Genomic DNA, 18,318 nt, shown 5'->3' on the forward strand with positions numbered 1-18,318 from the left:
CATTTAAAAGTGAACAAAGAAATGATTTGTTCCACAGTAAAAGCTTACACCCTTCAATGATGGTGTCTGAGATATTTTACTCTTATTTAAGGCCTTCAATTTAGAAAACTGTAGAACGCGTGTTTGTTGCTGACAATATTTACAGTTATATCCATTTCACGTGACTGTACTGACTTAAACAACTAAGATAAAGGAAACATAAAGGATTCAGATTCTGATTTAATATAATCTTCACAGTTGACCACGGGCTCAAATTGAGAAAAAAAGCATCAGGGAAAATCACTTTGACATCTCCTCTGCATGTTTCTTAGCCTGTGTTTCCATGGCGGTCCTCTGTCGCTCCAGCTCGGCAGTGGTCAGCTTCAGTTTCTCTGTGGCAGAGGAGAGTGAGAGGTCCTGCTCAGCCACTGTCTGCTCTAACTCAGCCAGGCGCTCCAGATGCTTTGAGGTTGGCACCTTGATAATGGGCTTTTTCATCAGTTCCTGGACAAAGAAAGGAGACAGCATTAAACAAACCACTTACTGCTGCTACTACTGGTTGAGTCAAAATTGTTCAAGCAGTGAAAAAAAATAAAATAAATAAAGTTCACACAGATACACAGGTGGATACATGCACACCATTGCTGTCTGTTTGAAGCGGTCCAGGGAGGTGTCCGTGTACAAGTCCAGTTTCTGATGCAGCATTTTAAGCTCCTCCTGATGTCTCTTTATCATCTCCTCTTGATCCTGAGATCAACAAGGTGTAGTTAGAATGAAACAAACACTCTATATATAAATAATTTTATTTTTTTATCACATTTTTATCACATTTTACTTAAGAATTTGAATTGTATGTTACTTTAAACATCTACTTCACTACATTTGGAAGGAAATATGGCATATTGTACAGTTATGATTACAAAATACTTTTGAGATTAATATCTTGCTTAAAAGAATATGCTAAAATACAGTGCATTGTTAAAGATTAAATTAGTGTCTGTTTGGGGCCACTTATCACATTTCAGATGTCAGTGTTACAGATATTCTCCCTCTAAACTTCTCAGATGGTTTCACTTAAATAACTGTAGAAGGCCTAAAGAGGTATACTTTTGCAGAGGCAATAAATAACAATTAAATATTATTAATATTAATATTTAAGTGTTGAGATTTCTGGTTTTCCACCCACAGGAGATTCAATACATTTATCAACCCTAACTGCAACAGACCCTGCAGCTAATGACTGATAAAGTGTTACTCACAGATCAGCTAATGCCTTTTAAACATCACAAAGGAACTATGTAAGAGACTTGATGAATTAAGAATCATTGCATGCTCAGTATTTCTCCTCGTATTACTGTACCTGTCTGGCCTGAGTCAGTTGGTTCTGGTATTTCTTCAGCACATCTTCTTTTTTGTCAAGTCGACACTGGAGGTCTTTGATGGTCTGGTGAGCCAGCTTGAAGGCAGGCTGACTGTCTGACTGGCCCTCTTCATGCTTCGCAAGGTCAGCTAGCAGGCGTTCTCTGTTGGCAGCAGCTGGGAGCCGAAGACGTAGCTCGTTGATCACTTTATCCCTGGACACAATGTTCTGTTCTGCCTTCCACAGAGCTGCTTCTTTCTCTTTCAACTTCTGCACGTGAAGAAGAATTCAAACAATTAACTATGTGTTTGATTTAAAAGGAGTGCAAATGAAGAGGGATGGAATACTATACCTCATCCAAACTTTTGCAGGTGGCCTGTGTGTCCAAGATGGTGCGGACATGCTCTCTGATTTTACTCAAAGCAAACTCCAACTGATGAGCAAGGGGTAGACTCGGGTCTGGTAGGAAGCCTGTACCTTCCTCAAACTGAAAACAACCAAAGATTTGGTCATTAATGGAAAAGCAATGTGTTTCACGATATCTATAATAATGTGCAGACAATTACAATTTTATGTGTATGACTGAACTATCTGCACAATATTATAAATATAATTCATTTAATACTAAGACCAATCCTGAACTTAAAAACTGAGACAGAGCTGGAAAATCAGTCTGTTTCTGAATAGTCATGTTTTCCTTGCTGTTAATTTGAGCGTTTCATCGTCAGCTGTAAACAATGGCTCACCTTCTCTGCACTGCTCAGAATTTCGTCCTGGTGCTTCTCGTACTGGTCCAGTTGCCGCTCCAGCTCCACCTCTCGCTGATCCCATGCAAGCTGACGTTCTTCTTGAAGCTTGACATGATAAAGAGAAGAGTTTTCTATATTGTTTTGACAGTTACCTTGAATATTACATTCCAACTGCCACACTTCTCTTCTGAAAACCTCCTTAAGGTGACGTAGTTAAAACTGTGAGGTTTTCATGGACACACTTTTCTCCACTCTTTGACAATTTAGTCACATCACAGTAACCCTTTTGTATATATCCCTGATGTGTTTATCGACTCATTTTGAAAACCATGACGCACAAATGTACGAATCTGTGTCTGAATATCTGAAAATTTGTGAAATTGTGTAAAAAAAAACGTTGCACTTGACTTTTTTTTCTCACCATGTTTTGCTGCACAATATCCTCTTCCAGTGAGCGAATGGTTTTCTCCTGCTCCTCTACAAGATTCTTCAGGTACCTGATCTCCTCCTTCTGGACTGTGAGTTCCCTGCCTTTCCTCAGCTCCTGTAGACAAGCTTCTTCCATCTTCTTGTGCCACTCTGTTACCTGTTTGAATGTTATGAGTTATGAGTCAACATAAGTGTTATCACACGACCAACAGTGTGTTATTCAAACACTCTGAACCAGTAATGATACTGTTTTAATCTAGGAGACATAGCATAATTTGACCTGTACCGACAACATTTTCCCCCACTGACCTTCTGGGCCCCTTTTACATCCTTCAGTGTTGAGATGAGCTCTTCCAGCCCTTGAAGCTTCAGTTCCAGTTCTTCAGCCCTGCCTTCTGCTCTCCTCCTCTCCATCTCTGCCTTCCTCTTCTCTTCCTGGGCTTTTGCTCTATCCTCCTGGAGGCTCACCATAGTCACAGAGAACTTTTCCTGCTGGGTAAGTGGCAGAGCTCCAGCAAACTGCCTACGCAGTGACTGGATGGTCTGCCGTAGGTGTTTGGACCGATTTCTGCCCTCCTGGCGGGCAAGGAACAGAGTGCGCTCACTAGCATCCAGCCGCTGTTCAGCACGCAGCTTGTAGGCCTCCAGCTGTTGGATGTGAGAGGTGGCAGCCTCCAGCTTGGCCAAAGCAGCTGATTCACTGAGCTGGAGAGCCACGATATGCTGGTGGAGCTTTGCAATGAGGGTCTTCTCATCTGACTGTGACTGAGGGAAAGAGATGACAGTAAAGACAAAGGCTTAAAACTATTTGACACAACTCACTAATGTATGTAACGTCCTGCTACACAGCCAGGTTTGTGGTTGTTTCTTAAGGTTCAATAAACCTTAAGAAAATATAAAAAACACTACACCCAATTACCTGGTAGTCCAGTATTTGTCTCCTCAGAGCTTCTACTTCCTTCTCCTTGGACTGTTGTCTGGCTTGTAGAGCAGACACCTGCATCATGGCCACATCAGAAACCTCTTGAAGCCTGTACATGTTAAAAAAACAAAAAAAAAAATTACATACTTTACAAACACTGAAATACACCTAATAAAAAGTTTGAAGTTTGAGTATCACAGCTCACAAACAAGATGTAAAATAAAAGCAAAAGAATGCTCACACATAACAGAGAGATGCCTCAGCATTTTACCGTACTGGCTGATATAGATACTTTATTAGTTTAGTTTAGTTGCTGGTGAGTTGCAGTAAGAGTCTAATATAGTTATACAACTATCAACAGAAGACCAAAATGAAGTATCTTTTTTTTTTTTTTTCAAAAAACATGATTTTCAACAACATATTTAACTTGATCTTACTGTGAAATGAGAGGCCATAATACCAGAGATGACATAAAACAGGAAGTTAACAGTAATAAGCAAAAAATTACTTTTTTATTGGAAGTCTCCTCCATCTCCCATTGTGCCAAGGGCAATCTTATCTTTCACAGCCATTTGACAGTTTTGTTAACAGATTAATTCTTGATTAAACTGCTGTGACCTTAAAAAACATTTATATTGATATCATTTATTTCGAAATTCCATTTATTCTAGGACTGTAACTGCAATCTTAAACAAAACACATCTCAAGATAAGAACTTTAACAATCAATCTGAGTCCTGCACATCGTCAAACTTACTTAGAAACCTCGATGCGGAGCTCAGCCTCAGCCTTCTCCAACTCTGTAATCCTGGCTCTGTCAGCGTCGCTCACGGCTTTGCTGACACTGTCTGCCAGCTCATCTCTCAGCTCCCGCTCCACCCTCTGGGCCTCTACATTCATCTTTGTCAGCTGATGAAAAACAGAGGTATAACTGCTTGATAAGATTCTTTAAATCTCAAAACAGGCTCTGTACAGCATAAGAAAGGATTCTTAACTTGTATAATCCAAATTAATTTGCTTCTTTATTGTGAGACTGTATGTCTGCCTGGTGAACTTGATGGCCTTTTACACTTTGCACACCCTGAGCAACAACACAAATCTGAAGTGTGTGGAAAAAAACAACCCCAAACTCATCTGTCATTTTCCTTGGCCTCTTACCTCTGCAAACTTGGACTCCAATTCTAAATTGCGCTCTTCCACTTGCTTGAGAGAATTCCTCACATGTTCATACATTCTGTGGGCATGCTCAGCTCTCTGCCTCTCATTCAGCTCCTTCATCTCCAGAGTGGTGATTCTTCTGGCCGCCGATACCATTTCATTGTTGGACAGTGCTTTGCTTGCCTTATCCATGCCATTTTCACCTCCTCATGTTAAGGAAAAACACAATATGGGATGACAATATGATATTACAGGTGGGATCCAAAAACTAGAACTGACTCGAGTTAAAAATTTATTGTACTGCATCAAAGCAAGAAAAAACTATTCTTACTCGAAATTAATCCCAGCTGATGCAGCCCACCCTTACAGATATTTTTTAGTTCTGGCTGACGTTCCTGGTTAGTGGTAACTTTCTTAGATAATCATCCACTGTGTTACAACATTGCATGTATCCAAGATACTACAGAGGACAGCGCGTAGTGGCGTCACTGCATCCCTCAAATCATATGCTGATAAGAATAATGGCCAGAAGTTCAGCTTGTCAAAGACTGAGCTTTACTGAACTTACTAAATTTAGTGAATTGAATAAGCTCTATTCATCATTTACCAACTGAACTGACGTTCTCCCATGCTTGCTCCAAAGTATTCAGTTTCTCCTTTGTGATCTCCAGTTCTTTATTCATGGCGGAGATTTGCTCCCGGAGAGACTGATTCTCACTCTGAGACAGGAAAAAAGACAGAAATATGTTACCGTCAGTCAGCTGTGAACAGCCAAAAACACAAAGGTGTGCGTATTAAAGATGGAATAAAAATACTTGGCCAGATAATGTTTCAGTACCTCCAAATGTTCAAGGTTGGTGGTTCTCTGTATGAGGCGGCTGTCCCACTGCAGCATGTCTCTGTATTTGACTGTGAGCTCTGTATACTGTTTATTAGCCTTCTCCAGGTCTGATGAGGGCACACTGTCATCCAAGGCCTTTTGCAGTGCTGCTATCTTATATGCAGCCATTTCCTGTAGACAAAACAAAAGGCAGTGGCATTAAATTCATATCATCATTAACATTTTAATATTTGAAAATAAGATAAGAGTCAATCCACTAGGATAAATACAGGTCAAATAAAAATGTTTCCACTGGATTTTATTTATGTGTCTTTTGTACTTGCACATCTCTTCTTTCTCTCTGCTACTGATTCATATTCTAACACTGCTTTCTTTTCACATCTGGAAGATTTTGTCACTATTTATCCAAATAATTATTAAACTGAAAACGTTCAGTTGATTGTGAAGTATCTGGTGTTGCTCTACTCAAGTTGTTTAAGAAAACAACAGCACCATCTTTCATTTTCTGCATTATCTTTGGATAAATCTGACAGATTCACCCCACGTTGTTGCTGTTTTACTCTGGAAAACATATTACAATTGGTTTTGTTTTAGGCTCTATTGGACGAATTTAACGTTTTGATTCTATGTACCTTATATCTCTGCAGGTAGCCTATCCGCTGAGTGACGGAAGCCTGCATGTGGCTGCTCTCGTCCCTTAGTTTGCTGTTCTCCTTGCGGAGGTGCTGTTCCTGCTCCAGCAGGGTGGTGTAGCGCCGTGTCAGTTTCTTCTCATTGACCCTCAACACCGTCAACTTGCGCAATGCTTCACTCAACTGTCTCCTGATTTCCTCTGGGTCCTTCTGAAGGGTGTCTAGCAGCTCCTGATGGGTGAAACAGAAAAGTGCTCTCATGAAATTTTGGGGGAAAACTCACTATGAGATAAGATAAGTGAAGTGAAGCAAAACAATATCTCTGTTACTGCTTAAAAAAAAAACTTTTAGAAAGCATGTGCAGACACCAAAGATTAAAACCCAGAGCCGAGATATTAGAGGAAAACTCTAACACAACAGCAGGGACATGGAAGAGTATATATCCATATTGTAGGTTTTGAATGTTTAACCATCTTAAAACCTGTGTGTGTGTGTGTGTGTGTGTGTGTGTGTGTGTGTGTGTGAATGAGGCACACTATAAAGCCCTTCAGGTACAAATACTACATAAAGAGCCGTCCATCTTGCAACATTTAAGTACCATTAACATTTTAAACATTTGTTTGTCTGACTTACGTTGAACTCTTGGATTTTAACAGCATCCACCTGCTTTTGCACCTCCAGCTTGTCCTTCGCCTCTGTAAATGTCTCTTTCTCCTTCTGCCATTCAGCCTTTTCACTGAGCAATAAAAACACACAATAAAGATGATTCTAAATTTTGCACCTTAGGTTACAAACCAGATATAACCTGTGAGAAACTTTCTTGTGAACCCACCTTAGGTATTCTTTATAGAGGAGTCCTTGTTGGTGGCAGATAACAGCAAACTTTTCTTTGTATTCCTCCAGTGTTCCCACAAGTTTCTTGCTTTGGTCCTCCTTGTTTTTGAGCTCCTAATTAATTTAGGTATTATAAAAGTTTAATTTATAGTTGACACATATAGTTGATTTATAGTAATTTCCATCCAGGTCTACAGAAAACAGTGACACTGACCTGAAGAAGTCGAACAGTGTACTCATTCAGGGAACTGATGATCTCAGAGCTACTGGGCCCCAGGCCCTCTGGAAGAGTCAGAGGTCGGAGCACAACTCCGCTGCTGCCTGATTTCCTGAGCAGCTCCAATTCACCTTCTAGTTGGCTCACCTGACAAACACAGATGAAAGAAATCATAAGCACAGTCTGGCAGTCACACCTTTTTCTTGTTTATACCAACTTCAGATTCACTGAAAACAGGAACACGAGGAACATAAAGATGAGATGATAGCTGCCCAGAGGAAAGGCTTTGATATAAGACACGGTTTCTATGAAACATTACTTCTCAGAGATGTTGCATCAGTTTAAATATAGAAACTCTATGTAAGCTGAAAAGTTCAGACAGGTTTGTTTACCTCATTTCTCTTGTTATATGAAACAGAAGCAACACATGAAAAACAGAGGAGACTCAGTGTTTCTCACAGGCTGAGAATTCTCTTGTGGCGGTGGGTGGCGTGGTGTGTGACTAATGTGAAGACTCACGCAGTTTAGGAGGGCAGAGTGTAATTTACAGATGTTCCCAAAATGTCTATTTCACATTCAGGCTATTTCTACCAATAGCCTGAATGTGGCTATTGGTAGATGCTAGCAAGGAGCAGAGAAGCCTCTAGTCCCCACTTGATTACTGCTGCTCAGACAGGTGTGTGGCCAAAGATTAGTTAGTCTGAAAAGAATGAAATAAGGCGTTTGGTGGAAGATATAAGTTGCAACTGAGTGATTTTGTCTGCACGGGTGAGTTTTAATCTACACCAGCAGTTTGGCCAAGTAGAGCCTACGTATGGGACAAACTGAGACTGATTCATCAAAGAAATGTTTGAGTCAGACTAATTACCCTGAGATCACATGTCAAGCATTGCCACTGTCTCAATAAATCTTTGTGTGTGTGGTTAACTACTTTCATGTGAGATATTTATGCCGCTGGTTTAGAAAAGAGAGTTGTGACACAGCTGTAAGTATGTGAAGTTGGTGTTAATTAACCAGCATTTAATGACTGCTTGACTCTGGACAACTAGACAAATCATATTTAATTGTGTAGCTAGAAAAACCTGTTTAGGTGAACAACACTGCTTTGTTATCTTGCCAAAGGCAGGGATGTGGCCAAGAACGGATTAGATAAAACAGTTACCGGTAATGTATCACCCTTAAAAAAACAGCTAACAAGTTGTCTGTCATTATCAGTCAACAGAATTATCTAATTGTCTTGCTGCAATACAACCTGAATGTACCTTTTCTTTGGCTCTGGCAAACTGGCTAAAGCTGCTTGTTGCTTCCTCACGGGCTGATTTCAATTCCTGCCTCAGTTCTTCATTTCTCCCCACCAGCTGATGAATTTGGGACTTGAGGTGCTGGGCTGACTCAGACTGACCACCCATGTTGTTGACATCTACAGCCTGTAAAACATGAGCACAGTTGAAATGTCATTAAAACAAACAGACCAACAAAATCGGATGTTAAAAAAAAAAAAAAAAAAAAAACAAAAAAAAAAAAAAAAAAAAAAAACAAAGCCTGTGAAATAGAAAAGATAATTTGAAGTGTTGTCTGTCAGCTTGTGTAACAGGTCCACTATTATCATATTCACTTCCTAGCTCAAACACTACAGAAAAACAAATGTGACCTGATTGTTTCTCAAAATCCCACTGTTGACAGCAAATGTGCCATAAACACCGCTGGTTATGATTGTTGGCTTGCACCTGGTACTGCTTGCTGCTTCCTCTTTTGATCATGTCTGATGCTGTGTCTAGGAGCGTGACAACAAAGCCAAACAAATATCTTCTGCTGTCTCAAAGTTGACGTGCTACTCAAGTGCAGCACGATCCACCAGACGTCCGTCTCAGCTTCTTTCTGACTTATCACATTTGTTGTTTATTAAGTTGCTATGTGACAAGCCTTCTGTTTCATCAACGGGCAAAAACATTGAAATACCTGGGAGGTGAGGGAAGTGTGCCCATTGTTTTCAGCACAGCAAATCTAACTGTAAAAGCACTGTACAAGGTGCAAAATTAATGTTAGAAATATGTCATAACTTTCTAGAATGACGTTGGACCTGAGCACTAATGTGAACTTAATACATTTATTAAAAAAATATATTAAAAAAAGGATTTTTGAGGGATAAAACGTTGCTCTAACTGATATAGATATGAACTATAGGATACATACAGAAAGTACGCAACATTACATTTAGGTTTTATTTAGTTTTAACCTGAATGTCAACTGAGACGTTGCATCTGTAACATTAATATAATGAAAAAGTAATCTTACTATAAAATATGAAATAAATGCAACCTAAAACTTCCACTAACTGCTTATATTACTAGTGCCGCTACTTACTCATTACACTAATCTCCTTCAAAAAGGAAATTTTCCGTTTTATTCTCAAAAGCATTAAAATGCAGCTTAATTAAATGCATTTAAGTTAAGCAGCCTTTTATTATATTACAGTTTACAGAGCAGATATATGTTGAGACAAAAAAAAAGTTTTAGTTTTTCAGCTTTAAACATGCAGCCAAGAAAATGTCACAACGCTGCTTTGATCAGACACACACAAAACCACAGATAAAGCACCAACAATAACTTATGAGAGACTTGCCAAAACTCTTTTACAATAAACACAGGCCTAAACTGTAACTGAAACCTAAAGATGGATAGGGAGATACCGTTTGTGGGAATGGCATGCCAACAAACAAAAAACCCATTTGCTGCTCTGACTGTTGAACTAAACATGTTATGCTTAAATGCTGGGGTCTCAGTAAACATCTGATCATTTTCTGTGAGGTGATTTATATGAGACACAGAGAGATTTCCTCTGCTAGCTAGGCGACGAGTAAATCGCAAAAATTATATGTAAAAGGTCAAAGATATGTTTAAATTAATCACAGATAAAAATGAAGTAAATGCAGGTGGGCCCCCGGTGAAATAAACAGAAAACAAATGAAAATAAAAGTACAGTTTGTTTAAAAATCTAAACCAGCATCATTTACCAAACTGATTAGCTGCCAGAATGTTTTCATTGTGAACGTCTGAGAAACAAGCTCTCACCCCTCAATTCATCATCATCATTCCAGAACTGGGAACGCAGATGACTGACAACAACCAGGAGTCATTTGGACATGTTGACAGATGAATAGTGCAAAAATGGTTATCTTTGTGTTACTTTGAAACATATCAACAGGTGGGAGCTGACTGAGGGAGCGCTTTACACTTCTGAGTGGGACAGTACATCACACAAAAAGGCCAGATAACCTCAGACCTGCCGTCACGCAAGCCCTACATAAGTACGTAAAATACTATCTGGATGTCAAAGATGAGTGTTAAAGAGGCCTGGGAATTTAACATTTTCTCAGGAATGGGTTAGGTCACAGGACATAGTAATGAGTTGGATGGAGTCCAAATTTCACTTTGATAATTGTGGGTAATGAGCTGTGCAGGTGCAGGGCGGGTCTGCAAAACTGGACCTGTGCAGTTTAAAAAATAAGCTGTCTAATCTTTATTAGTTCGAAATTTGACCTGCATTTAGCAATAAATGTGATCTATTTACTTTTTTTTTTTTTTTTTTTTTTTAATTAACCAGGAGTCTCAAAAAAATACTGTAGCAGCACATACAACTTGTTCCTCCCAGTCTCAGGAAAATAAGCTGCTGGATGAATATTCACCTTTCTATATTCTTCAGTAGATTCACTCTTTTTTGTGCAAGAAGATAATTTTCCAGATCTATTCTTAGGTTGTATGTTGTTGTTTTCTATGTAGATTAACTGAAATCTCCTTCCTCCAGAAGACACTGTGCTCCTTGTGCTCCTTCATCTGCCCTCTGTGTACAAATATTAAGGCCCTGCTCTGCGGTGTTATGACCCAAAGCATAGAATGATAGAGCGATGGTAATGGAAAAATGAAGACCTGTAACAAACTCTGAACAACTAAGGGTAGTAGTAAAGGTAACAGAAACTAAATTCTGAAGCTTAAGCCAATCAAAACCTGTCACTGGTCATGGGAAAAAACAAACTGGCAACAGATTACATTTAAGCCTCTCTTTAAAAGGTAATCAATACTAAAGATAAGATTTGGTGCATGAGAGATACTTACATTAGCCACCCTTTCCAGATTGGCAATATTAATGGCACCATGAGATGGAGTTGTCTCTTGATTAATCTTCATGGCTTGGAGGACGTCTTTCAGTGCTGCCTCCAGGTCTTGTTTCACTTTTGACAGTTCGTCCACTATGAGTTCACATAGGTGTGAGAAATATCGGTGAAGCTGTGGCCACTCAGGTATTTTATTCACCTAAAAATTCTCATTTTTAAAAATTATTATTATAATGATCCCATTGGTACATATTCTCCAGCTTTTAACTGTTACCAGACAAACAAAATCTATGGCCCATGGAACTTTCAAAATGTCCTTGTGAACTTCAGATTGACAGCCGGGCTGTACTTACATTTGACTTGAAACTGGGTCTTGTGAAGTTCCAGCTCTCTCTCCTTTTTGCTCAGTTCTTTTTCTAGGTACTCATTCTGCAAATACAAGTTAAATCAGTTTCAATGTTAAAACAACAACAGGTCTGTTTCAGATGTCAACCGAGGATGCTCCTAATTACATGTACTTAGGGGTGAATAAACACTGTAATAGAAAATAATAAAAAAATAATAATAATTTTAAAAAAATCAGATGTAGCTTGTGTAATGTCTGGTTAATTGATTGTCTAATTCATTGCCAGTTTGTTTTGTTTAAAGATTGAGATGCTCTACATTTTTATCCCCTCTAACAGGTCCTGTCATCTAAATACAGATGCAATACATAGAGATTGGACAGAAATGTCAGTCATGCGATTGTTAAACACGACAGACATCAGGGAAGCAGTCTAATCAGTTCATCTGAATTAGCTGCGTGTGCCAAACTGCAGTTAAAGGTTGCCATGGTGATGGTAGGTAGTCCCAGGTAAGACAGGGATAAAGCTGAGAGACACCTTTCAAACTCTGGCTTATCAAAGTCTGTAGATTTTATCTTCTAAATTTTATTTATATTGTGAGAGACAGGGGACTCTCATGAATGCACTGATCTAAAATATGTTGTGGCAGTGTCAAAAATGTTGGAAATAGAGTTAGGAAAGTCCCTTTTTTCAGCTCCTTCCTGAAAATCCTGCTCTCAGTCAACATTGAACTCTATGGGGAAGGCGGATGGTACTCACTCCACCAGTGATGAAGTGGTAAAGGTCATAAAAACCACAGCGGACAAATAAAAATGAAAGAAAACTGCGAACCTTTGTGCTGTGCGTTGCAACTGAAATCAGCTCTGCAAAATTCATTATTTCTGTGGCTTAATCAGGAAATCGCCTGCTTTATGCTGAGATGCAACAAATGAGTCATTAGCCAGGGGCTTACTTTTTGTCCGATCTCTTCATCTGTGTAAGTGCTGCTTTGTTTAAGTGGCACAGCTCTGCTGGGCCTGATGTCTTCCTCCAGAAGCAAGCTCGACTGTGGGATCCCTGCAGAGACAGCTGAATGTGAGAAACAGCACAATATTTATATGAAGTTATATTCTGTCTGTTGAACACATCTAAAACACAGTAACAAAGAGCTAAAAAGACGTGAACTCCACTGTATTAGAGTGGAAGTTTTAAAAGTGATATCTCACAAAAATATGTACATAATTTATCTATTCATCGGATACCACTAATCAGCAATGGGCATTATCCCTGAGGCTCTGACAAAAATCAGAAACAAAGTTTCAGAGTTACAAGCGCTGTTCTTTAAGTGTGCCCTCATGAGGCTAAACAGTGTAAATATATAAAGGCCTGAACACAAAAAAGAAGTCAATTTATTCCTCAAAGTTTTACTAGATATCACTTAAAACACAATGTCAAACAGACAGATAGAAACACCCTGACATAACCTCTCCCTTTGATTTTAAAACATGGTAAAAGAAAGCTAACACATTTATTGGTGTCATTTAATTCCATGATTTCTGTATCACCTCTTTCCTTCACCATGCGTCTTATTTGCTTCTTTAGCTCCAGTCTTTCCTCTTCAAGCCGTTCAATCTAGAAAAAAAAAAAATCAAGCAGTGAGATGAATGTATGTCAGAGAATGTAGTGGTTTTAAAAGCTGCCGCTAGAACCAGTGTAATCCCATTTTACCTCTTTAGTGAGGATTTGGTTTTCTGCTTTGTACTGGCGCTGCCTGAGATCTTTGGCTCGCCTGAATTCTGTCAGATCCACTTCCTGCTTTGGTTCCAGACCTTTGAAGTCATGAAAAAGACCCAAATAAACAAAAGTAAAAGGTCAGTCATTGTTGTCTAACAACAACTTAGACTGAAAGATGGGAACAGTAACATTTTTTTAAAAACCTGACCTAGTTTTTCTCGGAAATCCTCGTTTTCGTCCATGAGGTCATTGATTCTCATCTCAAGCTGGTTGATCTCTTTGGTCATGGCCTCTGCTTCACAATCTCTCACTCTAATTTGATTTTTAGACTCTTTGATCTCTAAAATGGCAGCTTCCAGGCCATAAGTGCCCTGCAATACAGGGACAAAGCTGTAGTTACTCATCCCTCAAAAAGCATGTCTTGTTTCACTTCCTTTATTTCTTTGTTTTTCCAACTCATACGCTTTTTGAGGAAATCAGGATGTGATTAGACATGGTGAAAGACAAACACTTAGCTTGTAGACCCAAAAAGCATGCTGATCACACCATAGTCACATAGTCATTTCTATGTTTATTAAAAGTGAGGAAGGACAGGGAAAAAAAACCATAAGCCGTGCATGTGGGAATTTAAGCCTCAATTAATTTGATTTGGATTAAAAAAAATCTTTCATGTAAACCAAAAAAAAAAAAAACAACAACAAGTGGAAAGAGAGGGTATTTGTAGACTTACAGACTCGTATTGGCTCAAGCGGTTTGAAGCCTCAATGAGTGCTTTGTCTTTTTCCTCAGCATGAGCTTCCGCAAGCTTTACTCCCCGCTCTGCTTCCACTGCTCTGGCTAATGCAGCTTCCAGCTTAGACTTCAGCTCTTCCATCTTTCTCTGCTGTATGGTCGATGGTAGGCCTTGAACAAGAAAACAAAGTAATTCTTTAACTGCAGGTGATTGCAGAATACCAAGATTTACTTTACAGTTCCTCTAGTTCTCCCCATAACATGCATAGGTAACCTTACAGACTAGATATGCTATAAACCTTTAACTGAAAGATGCCAAATGCTCTTGATTGATTGAGCATTTTGAAATGTCATAAAAAATTATACTAAACAGTGATATAAAACAGAGAAAAGCAAGAAATCCTATCTAAGAGCCTGGAACCAAAGAATGCTTGGTATTTGCATTCCATGGTTAATGTTAGCAGTTAATAACTGCTTTTTAACAAGTTCAACTTTTTCCCCCCACATCAGCCATATGAGCAAATTAATTTTCACCTCAGTTAAACACATTCATGGTGACTGGGGCTAATTCCTTTGTCCATTATCACTCCAAATGTCTGAAGTCCACAATTAAGATTAGAAAGCCTGGTGAAAGTATGCTGTAGCTGTCAGAACTCAAATGATGAGTATCGTGATCACTTTGGATAGAACACCGAATGACCTGATGACATTTGTTGTTAATATGAAGTCTTCCGTTAGGAATACTGAGCAGGTATCCACGCACCTCTGTCTTTCTTCGTGGATGTCTTCAGCTCCTCAATGAGTAAGGTGTGCTTCTCCATTTCGCCTGTATACTGCTCCACCTGCTCACTCAGCATCTTGATTTGATTATCTCTCTCTTGGACGGCCTTTTGGGCATTCACCAACAATTTAAATGAGAACTTATGTGACTGACTGAGCACAGCTGCAGAAAACTGAATTATCCGAGTTTTCACCATTAAAGACATTTATGGAATGGAAACAAGGGGAGGGCAGGGGATAACAGGCACATGACAGATGAAACTTACAGTACAGAGTTCATATATGACCTGGCCCAGGGCAGCAAAAGGGAGGACAGGTTGATAAAACATGACAAGGAAAAATAAGAAAAGCAGAAAGTAGGAAAAATGGCAGATAGATGGAAGTACTGGTACATGAAATTACAATCATTTCCGAGCCAGGATTTCACTGCTCAAAAGGACACAAATGAAGGCATATGCACATAGTGACTTTCTACGTTGTAATTACAATTTTCCTCCTGCATATTTAAGTAAGCAAGGTCTAGCAGAAATATATCTGGAACACATTATTAGAGTTACAGCTTTTTTGACACATTTGCAAAGACACCACGTGTTTTGGGACAGACCTGCTGCAAGGCAATGATGTTGCTTTTGTCCAAGTCCAGCTGGGCTGAACGTAGCTTTTCCCTCAGATCACGGATCATCTGCTGGTACACCAGAATTTCATCATCCTTCCCAGATAGAACTCTCTGTGTGTGAGGAAAAGATCAGATCAGCACAATGGAAGGTTCACGTCCTTTCAAACAACGACAACAACAACAAAGAGCGAGGTTCAGTGGTGATGGTAAAGACGCAATTGCGTGATCTGCATTTACAAGAGTTTTAATTGCAAGAGAGCCCCTTTTGCAGATTCCCATTTGTGCTCCTACTGCATCTGAACAACTACAAAATTTAGGAAAATTAATGACTTTGTTTGAAACAACAGCAACACAGAGATACAGTCCTGGCCTTTGTACTTTACTGTGTAACCGTGATGTTTGAATGGTTATTGCAAAGGAAAAATGCAGAGATGGAAAATCAGATATTGCTCGCCAGTCTACCAAGTAGCAACACTATGCTGAGTATATCTGTTTGTTTCTGTTTTACTACGTGACTACATTTATACAACTGCCATTCTTTTTTTCCCCTCATTCACAAACTGCCCTTATCAAACTTGGACTTTCTTTAGACTTGTTTGTAGTTTGACTACATAACTTGTTTCTGACATCAATAAAATTAAAAGAAAGAAATTTCCACTTGATACAACCAGTGTTTGCTCACTCTATGAATGAAGCTGTATACAAGTTAACAGCCTTCAGCTATGTTACTCAATAGCGAGAAAGTTACCCAGACTGTTTCTATGCTTTCAAAAAGTTCCCTCCCAGGGACTCTTGCTAGCCAGGAACTATATTTATACCCTGGTTCCTTTGGTTGAAAGGCATAAAAAGTTCATTAAAAAGTTTCTGGGCTCCCTGATGACCTCCTGCGGTCACATTTCTGCTCCATGGGCTACTTTTTCTCTCCTCCACTATTACACATATGTTTTACATTCATCTGGCTAAAAGAGAAAAACAGACAAGAGATGCCACCTTCCATTCCTCCACTTTGGCATTGACTGCTGCCATAATTGGGTCATCCTCTTCAGTCATGCAATGAATCTTATCTGTTAACTCTCTGACCTGCAAATTAAACACACACACAAAGGCGGGATTCAGTGGCCCGCACAGTTTCAGCATGTTAGAAAAAGTCATATCAGCTTCAAGGTTGCAGTCTTTTTTTCATGATAAGCAACATTATTGTATATGACAATCTCGCGGTGAAATGATAAATGGTTTCAGGTAACTCTTCTCAGCATAAACGTATGTATTTTATGAATGACCCATAACAGAGGTAACAGAATAGAGAATAGTAGTAGTTCACTGAAGAGGGTTTTTACTTGAAGCTTTGAATGATCTCTCTCTTTCCTGAGCTGGTCCATATTGGAGTCAGTCTGTTGTACAATAATCTTCATCCTGTTGTACTTGTCTGTCATCTTGTCCATATCCTTCACAGACTCCTCCAGACTTTTCTGCAGCTGCTCGTTTTGCGTCTTCAGATATAGGTTTTCATCCTCGACTCGCTAATGGACACAAAATATGATCAACTTGATATGAAGACACATACTTCTACATGCTACAAATCAGTGATACAAAGAGCAGGAAATAAAAACAGATGAAAACCATAAAAATGAGTAGTAAAAGTTAAAATATTAATTGAAAACATTCATCTTTCATGTTTTTGGCACTACACTATTCTAGGGTCTTCATAAAAGGCAGAATTCCAGGTACCTGAATGTCTTCCAAGCACTGGCAGAGCTGGCGGTTGGCCGAGTTGAGCCTCCTCTGGGTCTCAGCATTCTCGTCTCTGGATGGACCCGGCTCCTTCTGGTCCAGCTCTCCCCGATAGAAGTCTACATCTTGCTGGAGCTGCTCATTCTGTTGCGGTACAAGAAGGACAGAATTAATCTTGAAAAGGAGAAAAGGAGCTTGACCCTATGCCCTGTGATCATACACTAATCTAGACACTACATTTCATGAACTGATTTGTCAAGATCTGAAATGATAAGTTGATTAATAGATTATCTGACCAACAGAAAATTTATCTGCAACAATTTTAAGAATCATTTATGTCTTTCACTTGTTTTCAAGCAGAAATGTAAAAATGTAAGAAAAAATGCAAACTGTTAACAAAACAAGCAAATCTGAAGATGACATCTTGGCCTCTGGGAACTTGTAATGAGCATTTCAAGAAGTCTATTAATCAGGAAAACCTTGGCCAGACTAAAAGATAATGAAAATAATTATATGTTGCAGCCCTACATATGTTCTATTAGATAATATCCACATTTAATTTCCAACAAATTCTGGTAAAATTTCTCTATGCCAAGTTCACCAGCAAGGATCAGCTACTACACAGGCCAGTAACCTTTGGATGATAAAAGTCAAATATCTCACTAGTACAGTCTTTGGATTTCTTGGAATGATCACCTTTGAATTTATATTCTAATATATATTTCAAATGTAACCTGCTACTATGAAATCTACTATACGTACACTGATATTGAATAAAGTACTGTCTACAGCATGCAAGTGTAACTTTGATTATGCCTTGCTTGTATCCTGTTCTATAAAAAGTTGTGGAAAAATAAAATAACAGCTCTACAGTAGTAATACATGTACAGTAAATTACCATCTGTAGAAACATTTTCAAAATGTGCACTCACACTGGCTACTGGTAACTTTTTATAAATACAAAAACTATCAAACTCATATTTATTTTGAATGACTGAAAATCTAACTACACTACATTTCTTACCTTCTTCTTAATTTTTTTTATCTATGGCAGTGGAATAGAAAGAGATGAAAAGAGAGTGATGACTTTTGAGAAAGCATTCATATGAGCAAATGATGGCAGAGCACATGGATGACATGAGCTTAAATGAAGTAAGAATAGGTGGGTTT

The 18,318-nt window shown here is 38.9% G+C and overlaps 1 protein-coding gene across 3 annotated transcripts in view; it reads right to left on the minus strand.

The window, feature by feature from the left end:
* The window catches only part of cep290 (centrosomal protein 290), a 31,266-nt gene that overhangs the window by 10,108 nt on the left and 2,840 nt on the right, over positions 1-18,318 (minus strand). The window contains exons 7-35 of one of the 3 annotated variants that reach the window (XM_041037506.1): positions 17,146-17,292; positions 16,755-16,937; positions 16,408-16,497; positions 15,406-15,528; positions 14,785-14,908; positions 14,020-14,192; positions 13,498-13,660; positions 13,284-13,384; positions 13,121-13,187; positions 12,529-12,632; positions 11,586-11,661; positions 11,234-11,367; positions 8,383-8,547; positions 7,118-7,267; positions 6,902-7,017; positions 6,703-6,805; positions 6,070-6,300; positions 5,435-5,608; positions 5,204-5,315; positions 4,597-4,802; positions 4,196-4,347; positions 3,437-3,548; positions 2,827-3,282; positions 2,510-2,674; positions 2,086-2,193; positions 1,692-1,826; positions 1,340-1,609; positions 619-726; positions 284-483 (exon numbers count right to left, since the gene is read on the minus strand). In XM_041037506.1, the coding sequence (XP_040893440.1) occupies positions 284-483; positions 619-726; positions 1,340-1,609; positions 1,692-1,826; positions 2,086-2,193; positions 2,510-2,674; positions 2,827-3,282; positions 3,437-3,548; positions 4,196-4,347; positions 4,597-4,802; positions 5,204-5,315; positions 5,435-5,608; positions 6,070-6,300; positions 6,703-6,805; positions 6,902-7,017; positions 7,118-7,267; positions 8,383-8,547; positions 11,234-11,367; positions 11,586-11,661; positions 12,529-12,632; positions 13,121-13,187; positions 13,284-13,384; positions 13,498-13,660; positions 14,020-14,192; positions 14,785-14,908; positions 15,406-15,528; positions 16,408-16,497; positions 16,755-16,937; positions 17,146-17,292 (4,448 nt within the window). Of the gene's footprint in view, positions 1-283; positions 484-618; positions 727-1,339; positions 1,610-1,691; positions 1,827-2,085; positions 2,194-2,509; positions 2,675-2,826; positions 3,283-3,436; positions 3,549-4,195; positions 4,348-4,596; positions 4,803-5,203; positions 5,316-5,434; positions 5,609-6,069; positions 6,301-6,702; positions 6,806-6,901; positions 7,018-7,117; positions 7,268-8,382; positions 8,548-11,233; positions 11,368-11,585; positions 11,662-12,528; positions 12,645-13,120; positions 13,188-13,283; positions 13,385-13,497; positions 13,661-14,019; positions 14,193-14,784; positions 14,909-15,405; positions 15,529-16,407; positions 16,498-16,754; positions 16,938-17,145; positions 17,293-18,318 lie in introns of all 3 variants that reach the window. The other 2 variants (XM_041037505.1, XM_041037504.1) reach the window with 2 other exon arrangements.

The sequence above is a fragment of the Toxotes jaculatrix genome, chromosome 5 (genome assembly GCF_017976425.1).
Source record: "Toxotes jaculatrix isolate fToxJac2 chromosome 5, fToxJac2.pri, whole genome shotgun sequence".
NCBI classification, from domain to species: Eukaryota; Metazoa; Chordata; class Actinopteri; family Toxotidae; genus Toxotes; species Toxotes jaculatrix.